Source organism: Phoca vitulina, unplaced genomic scaffold (assembly GCF_004348235.1).
Source record: "Phoca vitulina isolate PV1807 unplaced genomic scaffold, GSC_HSeal_1.0 scaffold325, whole genome shotgun sequence".
NCBI lineage: Eukaryota > Metazoa > Chordata > Mammalia > Carnivora > Phocidae > Phoca > Phoca vitulina.
Genome location: NW_022590012.1, coordinates 14,416 through 29,378, shown reverse-complemented (window position 1 = coordinate 29,378; position 14,963 = coordinate 14,416). Strand labels below are relative to the sequence as shown.

The following is a 14,963-nucleotide window of genomic DNA, read 5'->3' as shown; positions in this document are numbered from 1 at the left end:
ACTCACTTTTCTTTCCTTGCAGACCCCTCCCAGAGCCCCTCTTCCTCGGGCTCCAAGCGGCACTGTTGCTCCGCTGCGGGTCTTTATTAAAGGGTGACATCCTCTGTTCTGACAGCTATCGAGGCGTCACGGTCAGCGGTCAAGGCGTCCGCTTGGGGCCGAGTGTCTGCACCGCCGCATTTCTCCGAAGGCTATGACGGTGACCAGGCAACGTTGCAGTGAAGGAAAGAATACGTGGATAAAGTCTAGGGGGACCCAGATTACATTCCCATCTTCTCGCAAAGTTTGAGGGTGTCCTCAGCAGGACGCCAGCCAGCGTGGAGCGGGGTCCTCACGGACAGCGCTGCACCGGAGCCCCCGGGCACTCGGGCCGCCGTCGGAGGCTCTGCGAACACAGCCTGGACGCAGGCGGCGGCTGCCACTCCCCCGGGAGCCACCGCGGGGACTACAACTCCCAGAAGGCCGCGCGAGGCAGAGCGCGCCGCCGCCGCCGCCGCCGCGAGGACTACAACTCCCAGAAAGCCGCGCGAGCCGAGAGACCTTCGGGACGCTGACGTCGGAGCTGCGCCGGGCAGGGGAGACGGCGGCGGGGGTGAGTGCAGGCTGAGGGCCGAAAGCGGGGCGCGAGCTGGGCGAGAGCGGCGGCGGAGCGGCCCTGGGGGTAGGTGATGCGGAGGGTGGGTGAGGGGGACAGAGAACTGGTCTCCGGGGAGGGGGGTAGCGGGGCGGAAGGGGCCGCGAGCTCTGCTTTCTCTCCCCGCAGTGCCCATGACGAAGTTAGCGCAGTGGCTTTGGGGCCTGGCGCTCCTGGGCTCCACCTGGGCGGCTCTGACCACGGGAGTCCTGGGCCTGGAGCTGCCCTCGTCGTGCCGGGAGGTGCTGTGGCCGCTGCCGGCCTACTTGCTGGTGTCCGCCGGCTGCTATGCCCTGGGCACTGTGGGCTATCGCGTGGCCACTTTCCACGACTGTGAGGACGCCGCCCGCGAGCTGCAGAGCCAGATCCAGGAGGCCCGAGCCGACTTGGCCCGCAGGGGGCTGCGCTTCTGACACCCAACCCCATTCCCACCGGACAGCCTTTCCTCCCGCCGCCCATTAAAGAGAAGCTTATTTTCTAACTTTGTTTAGTTTATGGAGAGCGGGAACTGGGGATTCTGTGTACCAGCTGGCGGGGAAGCGGGGGCTGGGGGTGGGGGCGAGCCACCTTCCTGAGGTCATCTCAGCTTTTACCTTTGCACCCTTACTTGTGTCCCTCCTGCTTTTTGCTCCAAAGGAGGCAAAGACCCCTTCTCAAGGTCTCTCGAGATGGAAATGTCATTTCACTTTCTTGGTCCTTTTAACTGTCTCAGGAAGGACTTCGTGAAGTCTTACCTTCTGTTCTCCGTAACACCCAGGCTCTGTTCTTTGAAGGCCTTCCTAGGTCTTTCCGACGTCGTGGTTCCTTCACATACCTCCTCTGAGCCAACCCCAGCCCGCGAACAACTGTGGATCAGGCAGTGCACTTCTGCCCTTCACCAAGCAGGCAGGTTGAGAATCACCAGATAGAGACTAAGCTTTTATGGGCAGGGGTAAGGAACAATTTATTTTAAGGCACATTCTAAGGATTTCACCACAACCTCCACAATTAAAAAATATAATCTATAAAAAATAAGTGATTCATCTCCCAAGTCCCAGTCAATCTTCCAAGCAAAACACTTTCTTTGGTCCCTCGATTCTCAGAGTTATCTTTTTCTTTTCGACAACCCACTGTGCTCATGGAGCTGGTCAGCAGAAACAGCTGCAAGGAGCTCTCTTTGGTAGCAGGTTGGCATTAGGTGCCCAGTGGTCAGGTGAACTGCCTCAGGTTTGCAAGAGTGGATAGTTCCTGTCTTGCTCCTGGGAGTACTTCCAGAAAAGCCAGAGGCGAATGAAGCTGGTGAGGATCCCTGGTAGGTTGGGCACCTGAAATCACAAGGGCTGCTATGAGGAGAGGAGCTCATTTTCCACCTTACACACCTGTCAGCCATCCCTCTCCGTTGGGCTTACCATGATGTAGGGATCGCCTAGCCGAAACCCATACAGGGTCCAGGAGGCAGAGGTGAGGAGGGTGGCAATGGTGAGTGGGAAGGAGAGACGCTGGGTTGATCTCGTCTGAATGATCTTGGCCTACAGAAAAAGGATGAAAGACCCCTATCCCAGACACATCCTAGAGCTCCCACTTGTCTAAGAATTTCCTCAGAAAAAAGGTCAAACATCCTCTCTGATCTTCGTTACCCAGCCTTGTCCTCTTGCCTCCCACTCACCTACCTCTACTGCCCTGTCTTCCAGGATCTTCCTTTGGAGTGTAAGCTACATACAGTCTCTGGCTATGGGACCCTGACCCGTCTTACCTCCCCCACTTCCCTGGACAACCCCCCCACTCACCAAGTCAGCCAGTGGTGAGAGGTACATGCTGATGGTGAAGACACTGCAGAAGAGGCCCAGCTGTTGAAGCCGGGCCTCCAGGTTGGGCACCAGGAGCCAAAAGTAGCCAAAACCCAGGAGAAAGACCCCCAGCAGGGTTGCAGTCTGAAGGAGCACCGGACGCTGCAGGGGAGAGAGTAGCCGTACTTCTAGATGTTTCAGGAGCCCTCTTGGACTCTCCTGCTCCAGTGGGGGAGCTGCCCTTGGGCTAAGCCTCAGTATAGCAGTTGCTGCAGCCTCTTTCCCACCAGTGACAAACACATGTCCCATCCACCCACAACACTAGAGGTTTCTAGGAGAGAAGGGTTTTGCTTTTGTTTTTGGTGTGAACTTGATACACACGGTAGGAACTTAAATGCTGGTAGGATTGGGGAAGCACAGCTAATCAACTCATTTCTCCGGCACTGGCGCTGACTCTGAAGGAACTATCAGAGACAAAAGCCCATTCCCCTCAGCTTGTTGGGCAGCAGGGCACCATCAGGCTAGGCAGAACTACCAGCTTGCCAGGAATGGGGGGGGTGCCCAGTGTGTGGGTCTCAGAGGCTGGTTTCACTGAGGAAGGAGGACTGCAAGGCTGGAGGGGCCTTCCAGGAAAAGGTGGCAATGGCCAGCCTATCAGAATCTTCTAGGAAGCAGTGTTTACTCTGCCAGCAGGGCAGGGTGAGCAGCAGACGTGGGTCCAAGGGAGGGCCTCTACCTTCCGAGGGCAGTAGCGCAGATACACCAAGATATACAGGGTCTGAAGCACAGCACCCGTGGCGTTGACGAAGATTAGGGTCCCGTCACCCTTCAAGGCCCCGTAACTCATCCAGCTCAGGTTGCTGCAGGGTGGACAGGAGGGTCCTTCACCACGGGGATGAGGATGGGAAGGGGACCCAAGGGGCCTCTTCAGCGTTCCTCCTCCCACCTCCCCACCTCCCTCAACCTTTCCCGCCGCAAACGTCGCCCCTCTCACTTGATGTCCGTGGTGAGAAAGGGCAGGAACTGGACACTGTCCACGCTCCGGGTCATCCGCATTTGCCTGAGGTCCGAGCTGTAACGGGCCCCGAAAGCAGAGGTGAGAGATGGGAAGGGAGAACCGGGCTGCTGGGGAGTCGAGATCCCTGATGCCTGTGGTCGTCCCCGGACAACTGCAGGTCCCGGCCCCGCCCTCAGCTCCCTGGCCTGTCCCTGAAGTGCCCAGCCTCGCCCTTGTGCCCCGGATCCCTCGACCCGAATCCACTTTGACCCAGGTTTCGGATGCAGCCTGGAGCTGCGGCCACGTCTCTGTTCCCGCTCTCTCCCTCCCTGACTTCCAGGTCCTGCCCCAGCCTAGCCCGGCCGCGCTCTCACAGGCCGGCGGAGTACATGGCGAGGGTGAAGAGCACGCAAGCTCCAGAGAGGAGCGAGTCGGCCACGCCACCAGCCTCCATCTCCCCCTGCGACGGATCCTGGGCGCAGCGCCGGCGTCCACTTGCTGGGCCAGAGCCCGCGCCGCCGGAGCCCCGCCCCCGCGCCGGAGCCCCGCCCCCTCCGCGCGCCGCCGTCCGCCGGAAATGGACCCGCAGCCCCGCCCACGCGGGCGTCCTGCCGGAACCAGGTCCCGTCCCCCGATCACCAGGCCCCACCCTTGCCAGTCCGCGCGCGCCGGAGGCCTGGTACGATGTGGCCTCTCCAGGTCCTGGCGGGTACCAAGCCCGGGCTCCGCGGACCGGCCCCGGGCACCCGCCGCTCCTCCCTTTCTGCTTACCCCTTGGCTCACCCGGACCCCAGCCTCAAGTCTCTTGCCCATGAGCCGTCGTGGCCGACCTTAATTGCTGGACGTTTCCCCCCCCCGGAGGCCCCGATCGCAACCTCACCTGCCCAGGCTTTTCCCCGGTTTGTTGAAGCCTCTTCCCAGTGTCTCCCCTAAATAAGTGGGCTTGTCGGGAATCACCAGTCTGTCAGGCGCTCTCCGCCTTCAGCCACACTGCCAACTTTGGGTGACTGGGCCAATCGGCTGGAGCACCTGTCACTGACGCCCTAGTCCAACCGACAGGACCTGCTGCTGGGGACTCTCCCTGCGGCCTCGCACAGCCCACAGCCCGCACGCCCCGGCTGCCCCGGCTGCCGGGGCTGTGGGACCAGGCGGCGGCCTGCCGTGCCTCGGCTGGTATTCCCCGATGCACCCAACAGCAGGAGCAACCGGATGGTTTGCCAAAGCCCCGCGATGCGGGAGAGGGGTGCAGCCTGGAGCCCCCGAGACCGCAGCGGCGCTCAGAGGAGGAAGCACCCCACCCTTTGGTGCTAGTGAGGGGCGTGTATTCTTTCCAGATGGAAGGAAGAAAATTTAAACCCAGTTGCTGCCTGGTGTCCCACAGAGCCTAGCACGTGGCGGGGACCCAGTGGTCCTAAATTAGGATGGGGGATGGGGGTGGGGGGGCAGACAAGCATGTCCAAATAAAGAAACACATCGCTTTATTTTTTTGTATAAAAAAACTCCAGTTGTAGAAATCAGCAGACACACATCAAGTTTATATACAGATCCTGTATGCGTGGGCCCTGCCCTTGCAGCTACACTCCAGGCACAGGGTGGCACAGCCCCCTGCGGGCACTGCTCTGGGCAGTGCTGCCCCAGATGGGACAGGATGCGGTGCCTGGCTACAAACCTCTCCATGGCAGCTCCAAAGACTTCCGGAAGCCTCAGGAGAGATGCTGGGTCAGCCCAAGCATGCCGCCTCTCCTGGTCTCTGGCTTCCAAGCATGGAACGGTCTCCCGCTTTTCCGTCCGTCAGTTCATCCAGGCATCCTGGCTCTCTCGGGAGGGGCATCTCTGCCAAGCTCAGTGTCCATCTGCATGACCCCAGGCCCCTTCCAGTTTGGCTCCCACGGTGCCCTCCTTAAGAAGCCACGTCTGCACAGCTTGTTTCTTTGGCTTAAGGGCAGGAATGGCGGGGAAAGGACTGTCCCCACTTCTTTGTCCCTCGGGGTGGAGGAAGGGATGGCACTGCCAGGCTTGCTGACCTCCTTTGGGTTGAAACCCTTAATCCTGACCCGTTTTGAGGCTGCTGAATGGCAGCTTGTGCATGTGGTGGGAATGGTTCCCAGGACAGGTGAGGGATGCCCCGCCCCGCCTCCTCAGCCCCGGTCCGGTCCTTAGGCTGGATGTGGCACACAGCCCTTCATGGGGTCTGCAGCAGCAGGAATGGCAGGAGCAGCACAGCCCAGGCAAGTGGGAAGAGGCGGGGGGCAGCACTGTGACCGATGCTATGGAGAACTTGTACCTCTGGGTCATCTGCAAGATGAGAGGGCAAGCGCCCCCAAGGTGAGTGGCCCTATTGCTGGCACTGGCCGTCAGCTCCAGCCCCCACCTGGCAAAGAAGCCACCTTATGTACCCAACCTCTGTAAGCAGACCCCAGGCCCAATTTGCTCTGGCTACCTACCTGCCGGAAGTCTCTTCTCCTGTGGATTGGCATGGGCCTGAGGACTGTGAGCTGAAAGGCAAGGGCGGTGGCCGATCAGGGACTGTCCTGGGGAGGCAGGCAGGTGGGACTTCCCTGCCATCCCAGGTCACTAGCCCAGGCCCCGCAAACAGATGGAGGAAGGAGGCTCACAGGGCTCTGACACTCACTGATTTTGCCATTGACAGTCACCTTCAACCTCAAGCACTGGTCTTCCTGGTGGTGGATGGGTTTGGCTGCAAGACAAACCCGCGCAAAGCGTTAAGGGAGGAACCTTTGTTGGGAGAAAATATAAGTGCAAACCCTCTGGCTCTCCTCTCTCAGGCCCTGCTCACTTGAGCCCCTCTTCCTGCTCATCTGTGATTCTCACCTTCCTTGTCGTTTGCCCGCTTTCTGCCTCACGCTCAACCTCCCATTCTTTGCAATGACCCTTGGCTTTGGAGGTGGCGCTAAACGCACACAGACCCTGTCCTCTTGCCTCAGTCCATCCTTCACTCTTCCCAGCCCGAAGTTGGCTGAGGCCTTCACACTACATTTCCCCTATCTAGGCCCTACTGACCAGCAGATTTCCTAACTCTTGTAGCCACGAGTGCTTCTCTACTACCCTTAGGACAAAATCCAAACTCCTTAGCACTTCCGAGGCCCCCATGATGTGCCCTGTCCACCTCTGCCCACTTCCAGGGTCCCTCCTACTGCAGCCAGACTGAACCATATAGAGTTCCCTGAAGATGTCATGCTCCCTTTGCACATGTCCCCTCATGCCTGGCCAGCGTCTCTGCCTGTCCTAAGCTCTTGGGTCATCTTCCCCAGGAACCCGTCTCTAAGCCTCCCGAGCCTGGCAGTTACCCACATCATTCTCCCAAGGCCCCTGTGTCCGTATCTTCGTATCGTGCTGTGCTAATGGTGAGTTTCCCCGTGTGCGTCGCTTTCCAGTTTCCTGGAGGATAGGGGCCCTACGGTGTTTTATTTATCTCTGTGCCTGTCGTGCCAAGCAGAGTGCCCCGTGCACAGCAGCAGCTCACTCCACGCTTGTCATGTGAACGCATGAAAACAATTCAGGATGGAAGGGGTTGTGTGCGGCTCCGACCGGTCCCTGCGCGGCCCATGTGCACGCCCCGAGGACTCACAGATGTAGTAGTAGCTGTGCCCCTCCTGGAACTCCTTGCCCAGGGTGAAGGGCGTGAAGCGCTGGAATTTCTCCGACAGCTTCTCAGGGCCGTGCCTGGCGCTGGGCTGGGTGCACCGCCAGCGAGCCTGGTCCTCGGACTGGGGCTGGCACCGCTGGTACTCCTCGCGCTCCACCAGGTAGAGGGTGTACCGCTCCATGGCGGCGTCGGCCACGGTGTCATCCTCGTAATGCGGACACAGGATGTCCAGGTAGTCGTTCAGCTGCACGTGCACCGTGTAGTCCTCGTTCCGGAACCTGCGCGTGCAGGGCGGGAGGAAGCAGGCCATCAGCGGGAAGCCCGGCTAGGGCTGCGAGCTTCCCAATGTTTCCTGGCCCCCCGCATTTCACACTGGACCCCCACAAAGATTTTTCAAGAATCTCAACTCCCAGTATTTACTGATCTTGACCTCTTCAGTATCTTTACACCATCTTCACACACGCCTGCTCCCATCACTACCTCTAGTTCATCCTCTAAACAGTGTCCACTTCAGTGTCCTTCAGGTACCAAAGCACTTCGCATAAGCCCCAGACATTTACCCATGGAAGGGCTACTGACAGTGTCCTTAGCTCACTCATCCTGCTCTTCTCCCGGGAGCATTTCCCCAAATCTGTTCTCGCAGTTACTCCTTTAAATGTTGTTAGCCCTCAATCTGAGACCCTCCCAGCCTGCGGGCATGCTGCAATGGGGGTCTAGGAACCCCTGCTCTCCTAGCTGCGCTTAGCTGCCCTTAGCCCCCAGCACACCTACCGCTTGGGGTCCCTCACTCCTGGCCTTTCCCCTGAGCCCCTGAGTGCATTCACTCCCGCCCCCAGCACACCAGGCCCACAGTAAATCCCCCTTCTAGCTCCTCCAGTTTAGGCTCAGGCCTCCTTGTCCCCTTCTCCCAAAGCACCCCAAACCTCCCAGTCCCTTTACCTCCAAAGCCACACTTCACCTCCGAGGAAGGAGCTCCAGAGCTGCTGGAGTTCTTGGTGGGAGGCCTCCTCTCCCACCCGCGATCCCAGGGGCAGCCAGCTCCCTCCCGCAGGCCCCTCGGGCTCCAGCCCGGCGGCCCCAGACACCTGGCTCCAGCGGGGGGCGGGGTGGGGTCCTGGCGGGGGAGCTGCCTCCCCCCCCCCCTCCCGCCCCCTCCGAGCTGGTCAGCGACTCTAAATTCCCCGGCGCTGCCAGCCAGACTCAGCAGTGCTGGCTGCCAACCGAAGTTCCGGCACAGGTGGGGGGAGGGCAGGAGTTCGGACGCGAGGCCCCTGGGGTGGGCACCCCCTGCCCCGTCCGCGGGACAATCCCCCCCCCTCACCACCGCGGCCCGGCCTGGGGGCAGCCTGCCAGCTCTCGGCCCTGGCTACCCCGGGCTCCTCCCCCGGGGGGGATGGGGGTGGAGGAGGGAGATGGGGCGGAGGAGGGGGAGGGGAGGAGGAGCGCGCGAGCGAGGGAGAGGCTTTTAAAATTCCTCTCTGGAGAGATAAACATAGAAGCCATTTCAAACAGGTATTTCAGCTCTCGGCCTGGCGTCTTTCCCCCATTCCCGTGACGGGCACTGACTCATTCCTCATCCACCTCTGCCACCCGCCCCAGCATTCGTGAGAACCTGTGAACGTTTACCTTGTCCAATGTGCGTGGCCCCCCAGACCCCAATGCCAGGACTTGCCCCGGGCTCGGTCCCCCAGGCCTAAGGAGCTGGCAGCTCTGAGTGGGTGGGCTACGTGCCCCTCCAGCACGGGGGAGGCCAGCGCCCAGCTCACGGCAGCCCCGCCCTTCTCCCCAAGCTGCCCCCCCCCCGCCCCCCCCCCCCCCCCGCCTGGGACCTGGAGATCCCGCCGATGCCCACTACCCTGAGTCACCCAGGCCAGCCTCACCCCCGCCCAGCTCATCGCCACCTCATCTGTGCTTGCGAGCGGGCCAGCTCGGCTGCCTGTGCATTGCACTCTGGCTGGCTTCTCTTCAATCCTGGGATGGTGGAGTGTGTGTGTGTGCGCGCGCGCGCGCACGTGTGGCCAGATGGACAGGGCAGAAGCTGTGCTTGGTGGGGGCACCCATTACTCCCCCCCCCAGGACAATCTGTTCCACTTAGGCTCCTTTGACCCTGGCTCCCCGTCTGGGAAAGGGGGGCAGCAGCGGCGTCAGGGAAGGCGGAGGGGGGGGCAAGGAAGAGGCTCCTTCCTGAAAGAGAGGAAATCTGGGAGCTTGGGAACGGAAAAGGCCAGGTTCCCCCCTCCCTACTCATGGCTTCCTGCCCCTCCTCCTCCTCCAGCCAACACCTGGCATGGGCATAAACAGGGACTTCGCTCTCTCCCCCTAGGACAAGATTGGATCAAGGAGGTAAAGAACAGGAAGCAAACAGTGAGGTGGAGGGGGCTGACCGGGCTGCCCCTGTGGCCAATGGGCAAAAGGGCACTGGCCTCCTGCACTGGCAGCTGGCTGTTCCCTCCCCGACCCACAAGCCCCAGCCCACAGACCCCCCACCAGGCAATGTTGCCACAGGGTCAGAGGAAGCTGGCACAACACATTTCTCAAGGGGCGTGGGGGGCTGGCGTGCTAGGGCTGCGGGTGGCCAAGCTGAGTGAAGTGTTTTTCCTGACCCCAAGCTGCCCAGACCTCCTCTCCCTGCTCCACCCTACCCCCCTCTCCCATTTTCCCACAAATACTGTTCCCATAACTTCAAAAACTCAAGGGCAAGAACAAAGGGTCCAACGGGGCTTCTTCCTCCCAGTACCATTTGCCTCCCAGCCCTAAACCTGCCCAGGAGAAATTAACTCCTTCCTGCCCAGAGCCCTTTGTCACCCTTTTAACCCTTTCCACTCCTTCTGAACCTTTCCCATGCCCCCCCCCCCCAATCTCCTAAACAGGTGACTCCCTCAGCCTACCTACACACAGCATGTGCCCCACTCGTGCCACCTCGGAAGATCCCTTGTGTGTGGAGGGAAGCTTTCCAGGCTCATCTCAAACACAGAATGCAGAGGCTTAAAGCCAGAAGGCCAGGTCCCTCCTGAGGGGTCCTCCCAGGATTACAGTGAGCATTCTGCTTACGCCTGATGTCACATCAGGTACCTGTCCGGGTGGGCATATGTCCAAGTGACACACAGAAGCTTTTGTTGTGGAAGGGCCTAGAACAAGAGCCCTGGCCGGCAGAACTGTTCAGCAAGGGTCCCTCACTTCAGAGTAACAGAGGTACCAGAGAGACGGAAAGGAAGGGCAGAAAGAACCCTGTGCAAGCAGTCACGGACAGGTTCCTGCCCAGGGGTGGGGTACTCCCAGTTATGGGGGAGAAGTGAGGGGGGAAAAGTCTACGGAATCCCTCCCGCCTCTGGTCACCGCCCCAAGACTCAGGTCAGGGGCTGGCAGGCACAGTTACCCGGGCAGGAGGGGTTAGGGGGTGAGCAGTGCCAACCGGGCGCCCAGGCTGCCGGCCGGAGACTCGGGGCTTACTTGGGGTTTGAACTGTTCCAGAAGACGGTGTGGCGGTCAGCAGTGGCCAGACTGCAGCACAGACCCAAGAGCGGGGCCCAGAGGAACTCCATAGCGCAGGGCCTGGCCAGGCCGGGCGAGGACGCGGGGGGCTCCTCGGGGTCCGGGTTCCCGCGGGCTGTCTCAGCGGCGCACTCGGCCCCGCGCACAGCTCTGGCCCCTCCGCCGGGCGACTCCGCCTTTTGGGCCAGCACCGCCCACCACCCGCCCCGCCCCTGGCCCCGCCCCGCCCCGCCCCGCCCGGAGCGCGGCGGCCCCAGGGCTTGGGGGCTGGGAGGTGGAGGAGGGGAGGGCAGGGGAGCCGAGCGGGATCTAAGCGTCTGCCGGGACGGAGGTGCTCTGCACCGCGCGTTCGCTCGCTTGTGGGTGTGCATGCGGCCCCGTGGGCCTGTGCGGGGCGCTGGGTCTGCGTCCCCCGGCTCAGTGGCGTGCGGGAGAAGGGAACGAGCTGCACGTGCAGGTCTGCGAACGCGCCGTGCGGGACCCGGCTGTGCGGTGCCGCGCGCGGGTCTGGCGGGGTGCAAAGTCGTGGACAGGGCCCGCACCTTTCCCGAGCCTAGCACACCCAGGCTCGGCCCCCGCGTTCCCACTCTCCTCCCACCCGCCTTTCCCGGACTCCGCTCGGCTGCCCCTCCCCACACACGCGGCTGTTTGTTTTTGTTGGGTTTGTCAATGTTGTCTTTGTTCGGGAGATTGTGTCATCGCCTAGATGCCGGGAATAAAGTGCGACCCTGTGTGATCAAGTGTGTAACGTGTGCGGCTGGGGCCAAGGGCGCCTGTGCCCATCATTAACAGTGCGAGGGAGGGACACTCGGGCTCCTGGTCCGAGGGCGTTCTCTCTTGCTCGTTTCTCGTGCTCCAAAGGGCGCTAACGCACGTGTGTACGATGCGAAGGGGCTTTGAACGCGGACTGTGAGAATCTGGGCATTCACCAAGGCTGGCAAACTGTAACCACACATGTGCGTCTGGCATGTGTAAATACGTGTGATGGCGCGCGAGTGTGAAGGCGTGTGTGTAGCCCCACAGCCCCGTGTGCGGCAGCGCGTGCAGCTCCGGCGTACGTGTGCTAATGTTAGCGAACGGCGTGTCTAGAGGGGGAACGTGCACCGGCGAGCGGGGCCTGTGCGGAGGGGGGGGTTCGCACCGCGGCCGCGGACGCTCCGGGCCGGCGGGCCCCTCCCCCTCGCCAGGCGCGCACACCCGCCGGACTTGGCGTCCCCCGGCCCTTCTCCCCGCCGGAATCCGCTGCCGTCCGGAGCAGGGTTGGCGCGAGGGAGGACAGGTGTTCGCCGAGGCTCGTGTGTGCGGCCGGGGCGGGAGGCCCGACGCCGTGTGCCTGCGTGCGCGCGGTGGTTTCTGCGTGTCACTGCGCGGCTGTCTGCGCGCGCGGCTGGCGCTGCGGGTGTGTGCGCCCCCTGGCCGGCCCTTCCCCGCCGGGGCGCATCGGGGGGAGCCGCACACCCGGGGCTCCCGGCCGCCTCGGGCCCAGCTCCCTGCAGCCCAGGCCGTTTCATCCTCTTCTTTTACGGCCGGGCCTGGCGACAGTGCCTGTAATTACACGCGGCCCCGACGCCGCTGCCAGTCGGGCGCAGAGGTCCCTCGGGGAGGAGCCTGGGGCGGGGAGGGCCCGGGCTGGCCTCGGAGGGCCGCAGGCGGCGGGAGGCGAGACCCGCCCCGCGGACTGTAAACACCTCCCGAGCGTAACCGAGCGTCTGGGTCCGGCCTGGCTCGGCGCACGCCCCGGGCCCCCCCCCCCCCCGCCCCCCCCCCCCCCCCCCGGCCGCGCCCAGCTCGGCGGTTGCAGACGTGAGGTCCGAAGTCCAGCCGCCCACCAGCCCCGGGGCGGCGCCTCACGCGCGCTTTGCTCACCTGGGTGTGGGCCTCCTACGTGCCCCCGGCGAGATCACCCAGTCCCCGCTCGGGTGTCCCGGGAATCGCAGCTCGCCGAGCGCAGGGTGTCAGTCCGCGGCGGCGTCGCCCGCGCCTGCCCGGCACCTAGCGCGCGTGGCAGTGGGTCCGTACGTGTTCGTGGAGGGAGTGAAATCCCTGTGGAGTGAAGGGGCCGAGCTTCTGCGGGACTCACTGCTCTGAAAAGAAACCGGGAGAGGGTTATGGAGGGGACGGCTGGGGTAGCTGTTCAGAGAGGGCGGCCCTGGGTTACCCGCAGCAGGAGACGGTTTGGGGCACATCCCGCGTTTCTCCACCGCGGGGACTGGGGGCGGGAACGTGTGGGGTCCCTGGGCTGCTCCGCTCGGCCGGGCAGGTCCGGGCGCGCTCAGCCCAGCCCGGCGGGGCCACGTCGGTTCCCGCTCTGCCTGCGTCTAGGGCTGGGGCAGGGCTGGGGCGAGCCGGGTGGGGAAGAGGTGGGGGGGCCTTCCCCGGCTTGGCGCTGTCCCCAGTATTCTCACTTCAGGCTTTGGTCCCATCACTCTTCGATCCGGTATTTGTGCGTCGGGGGTCGTTTGTCAGACTTGATGGGGCACCTCAGGTGCGGGTGTTACGGGCACCCGGGGTTAGGGTGAGTCTAAGATAAAATTCCTGCCCTTGGGAAGCCCCCAGGCCAGTAGGGGACATGATAGACAAGCCACCATTGATACAACAAACGATAGGGGCTGTAGCCCCGGCGGCAGTCCCACCGCGGCCCTCGCTCGCCCCGCCGCCCCTAGAGCCGCGGCGACGCCTGCTGGACCAAGAGGAGGCCTGCAGGCACCGCGCGATCCAGGGGAGCCCTCGCCGGCCTCCCCGTCCCAGCCCCAGCCTGCCCGGGCGGCTCTTGTCTGGCGCTCGCCTTGGACGGCCTGTCCCCGCTGAGTGGTGCGTCTGTGTCGGCTCTCAGCACCGCTACCCCCAGGCGAACATCTGTGCTCAGTGGGGGAGCTGTCTGCGGTGGCTGTCTGTCTGTCTGCCTGCCCGTCTGGGAAATTCCGTAGCGAGTCCTTTTTGGGAATTCCTGAGGTACAGGATTAGCCCTCTGAGCGCCCCAGGGCAGGCCCCGCCTCTGGAGAGAGGCGCTGTCCACCTGCGGGGGCGGCGCACTCCCTCCTCGAGGCGCCCTTTCCAGTCTGGAACAGGCCGAGCTACTTGGTTGCCACTCCCTTGCTGAGCACCCTGTGGTTTGAGGTGGGGAAGGCCAGGGCCACCGTGTCCCCAGGCGCCGTCTAACCTGGCGCAGCCCCGAGGGCATCTCTGGGCAATGGGGTGAGGCGGGAGGGGGCTGTCCGCTCCGTCCGTGTTCTTTTGGAAAATAAGGGGTATGTTTCCCACTTTATTAGTAATGTGTGCATATTTTTCACAAGTTGGAAAATAGAGAACAGGAGAATGAGGGCTGGGGAGGCGCCAGGCGTGTTTGTGTCTTCCGGGCCCCCCCTGCTTGAAACTTTGCTTGCTTTCAGATGGTGTGATAAATATGACTCATTTCTATTGTTAATTCCTTTTTTCCCTTTTAGCTTTGTAACAGAAGACATTTTGCATGTTATAAACTCTTTGTAAACAATATTTTTAATGGCAGCATAATGTTTCATTAAGTGAGTGTCTCAGAGTCTGCCCGTGTAATGAGGCTGCGTGGAAAGAAATAAAAGCATGCACACACTTAAGCACTCCTCAGTTGCTGAGCAGAGCTTATTGCCCTCTTAGAACCTACAGATGATCCTGAGATTGACTTCCATTCAACAAGCATTTAGGGTGCACCCACTCCAGATGGGGGCTCTGGATGGGGGCTGGGGGCTTAGTGCAGGACAATAGGTGGAGACCCTGCTCTTGTGGAGCTTACATTTTACATGAAATCTGGATATCTGCTTTCTTAGATTTTGGAGGATATCACAGATGTGAGAAAATGCGTTTGATATTGCCAAATGGAAGCCAGATTCTTCTGACCACTGGTCCAATTCTCTTACTGAGGGCCAAGGTGACCAGAACCTCATGGATCTGTCCCTCCTCCAAATCCAAGTCCAGAGTTGTGGGGGTGGGGTGGGGTCGGGTGGGCAGCAGACTCAGAGAGAGGGTGGAGTTCTTCCCTTGGGTGCCCACTGCGGGGGAGGGGAGGCTCAGTAGGATGGGCGGGGGGGGGGGGGGGGGGGGGAGGCTGGGCAGGATGGGGAGTGAGCAGGACATGGAACAGGAAGGGCTAAGGAGGATGGGATTGTGGTTTCTGCACATAAAGCACCAGAAGGTGTTTTGTACTGCTGCCTTTTCCACCAAAAACTGACTAATCACTCCTGTCAAACACTGTGCTGGGAGGTGGTGGGGACTCTGGAGTATATCCTCGCCCTAAAGTAATTGAGTCTACTGGCAAATATATAATTAGAATATAGGCTAAGAATGTAATACAGGCGTGAGACAACAGACTGGGGGCTCCCAGAGGAAGGAAGGTTTATTTGGGTGAGGAGGGCTTCACAGAGGAGGGGATATTTGAAATGGGTTTTGGAGGATAAGTAGGCACTCACATTCAGAGGGATGGGAGTGTGTGCACCA

At 61.6% G+C, this 14,963-nt stretch overlaps 3 protein-coding genes across 5 annotated transcripts; 1 reads left to right on the top strand and 2 right to left on the bottom strand.

Annotated features, from left to right (window-relative positions):
• The first annotated feature begins 508 nt into the window (after nucleotides 1-508).
• On the top strand, nucleotides 509-1,133 carry LOC116629161 (dolichol-phosphate mannosyltransferase subunit 3). Of its 2 annotated transcripts, none has more exons than XM_032399457.1 (2): nucleotides 509-592; nucleotides 764-1,133. In XM_032399457.1, exon 2 carries the CDS (start codon nucleotides 769-771, stop codon nucleotides 1,045-1,047), a length of 279 nt encoding a protein of 92 aa, XP_032255348.1. In that variant the 5' UTR covers nucleotides 509-592; nucleotides 764-768; the 3' UTR covers nucleotides 1,048-1,133. The 2 variants fall into 2 exon arrangements, with proteins under 2 accessions (XP_032255348.1, XP_032255349.1); XM_032399458.1 differs by having other exon boundaries at nucleotides 554-661; nucleotides 764-1,106.
• Nucleotides 1,134-1,258: 125 nt separating this feature from the next.
• Nucleotides 1,259-3,919, bottom strand: LOC116629160 (sugar transporter SWEET1-like). The gene is made up of 6 exons (XM_032399456.1): nucleotides 3,772-3,919; nucleotides 3,395-3,472; nucleotides 3,137-3,260; nucleotides 2,401-2,562; nucleotides 2,023-2,142; nucleotides 1,259-1,938 (listed from the first exon to the last, which is right to left on the bottom strand). Exons 1-6 carry the CDS (start codon nucleotides 3,849-3,851, stop codon nucleotides 1,837-1,839), a joined length of 666 nt encoding a protein of 221 aa, XP_032255347.1. The 5' UTR covers nucleotides 3,852-3,919; the 3' UTR covers nucleotides 1,259-1,836.
• A 955-nt stretch (nucleotides 3,920-4,874) lies between these two features.
• On the bottom strand, nucleotides 4,875-10,659 carry LOC116629162 (ephrin-A1). Of its 2 annotated transcripts, none has more exons than XM_032399459.1 (5): nucleotides 10,455-10,659; nucleotides 6,987-7,282; nucleotides 6,030-6,095; nucleotides 5,842-5,892; nucleotides 4,875-5,692 (listed from the first exon to the last, which is right to left on the bottom strand). In XM_032399459.1, the coding sequence occupies exons 1-5, from the start codon at nucleotides 10,544-10,546 to the stop codon at nucleotides 5,580-5,582; spliced, it is 618 nt and encodes a 205-aa protein (XP_032255350.1). In that variant the 5' UTR covers nucleotides 10,547-10,659; the 3' UTR covers nucleotides 4,875-5,579. The 2 variants fall into 2 exon arrangements, with proteins under 2 accessions (XP_032255350.1, XP_032255351.1); XM_032399460.1 differs by lacking the exon at nucleotides 10,455-10,659 and adding an exon at nucleotides 8,906-9,054.
• Between the last annotated feature and the right edge of the window lie 4,304 nt (nucleotides 10,660-14,963).

What these genes read in the sequence shown, in the direction of transcription:
- LOC116629162 (XM_032399459.1), bottom strand. Translation starts at nt 10,546, where the DNA reads ATGGAGTTCCTCTGGGCCCCGCTCTTGGGTCTGTGCTGCAGTCTGGCC. An exon ending in TGGAACAGTTCAAACCCCAA is followed by an intron (nt 7,283 to 10,454) that starts GTAAGCCCCGAG and finishes CTGCACGCGCAG; the next exon opens with GTTCCGGAACGAGGACTACA. An exon ending in GACTGTCAATGGCAAAATCA is followed by an intron (nt 5,893 to 6,029) that starts GTGAGTGTCAGA and finishes CTTGCCTTTCAG; the next exon opens with CTCACAGTCCTCAGGCCCAT.
- LOC116629160 (XM_032399456.1), bottom strand. Translation starts at nt 3,851, where the DNA reads ATGGAGGCTGGTGGCGTGGCCGACTCGCTCCTCTCTGGAGCTTGCGTG. An exon ending in TTTCTCACCACGGACATCAA is followed by an intron (nt 3,261 to 3,394) that starts GTGAGAGGGGCG and finishes TCCACCCTGCAG; the next exon opens with CAACCTGAGCTGGATGAGTT. An exon ending in TAGGCGATCCCTACATCATG is followed by an intron (nt 1,939 to 2,022) that starts GTAAGCCCAACG and finishes TTGTGATTTCAG; the next exon opens with GTGCCCAACCTACCAGGGAT.
- LOC116629161 (XM_032399457.1), top strand. Translation starts at nt 769, where the DNA reads ATGACGAAGTTAGCGCAGTGGCTTTGGGGCCTGGCGCTCCTGGGCTCC.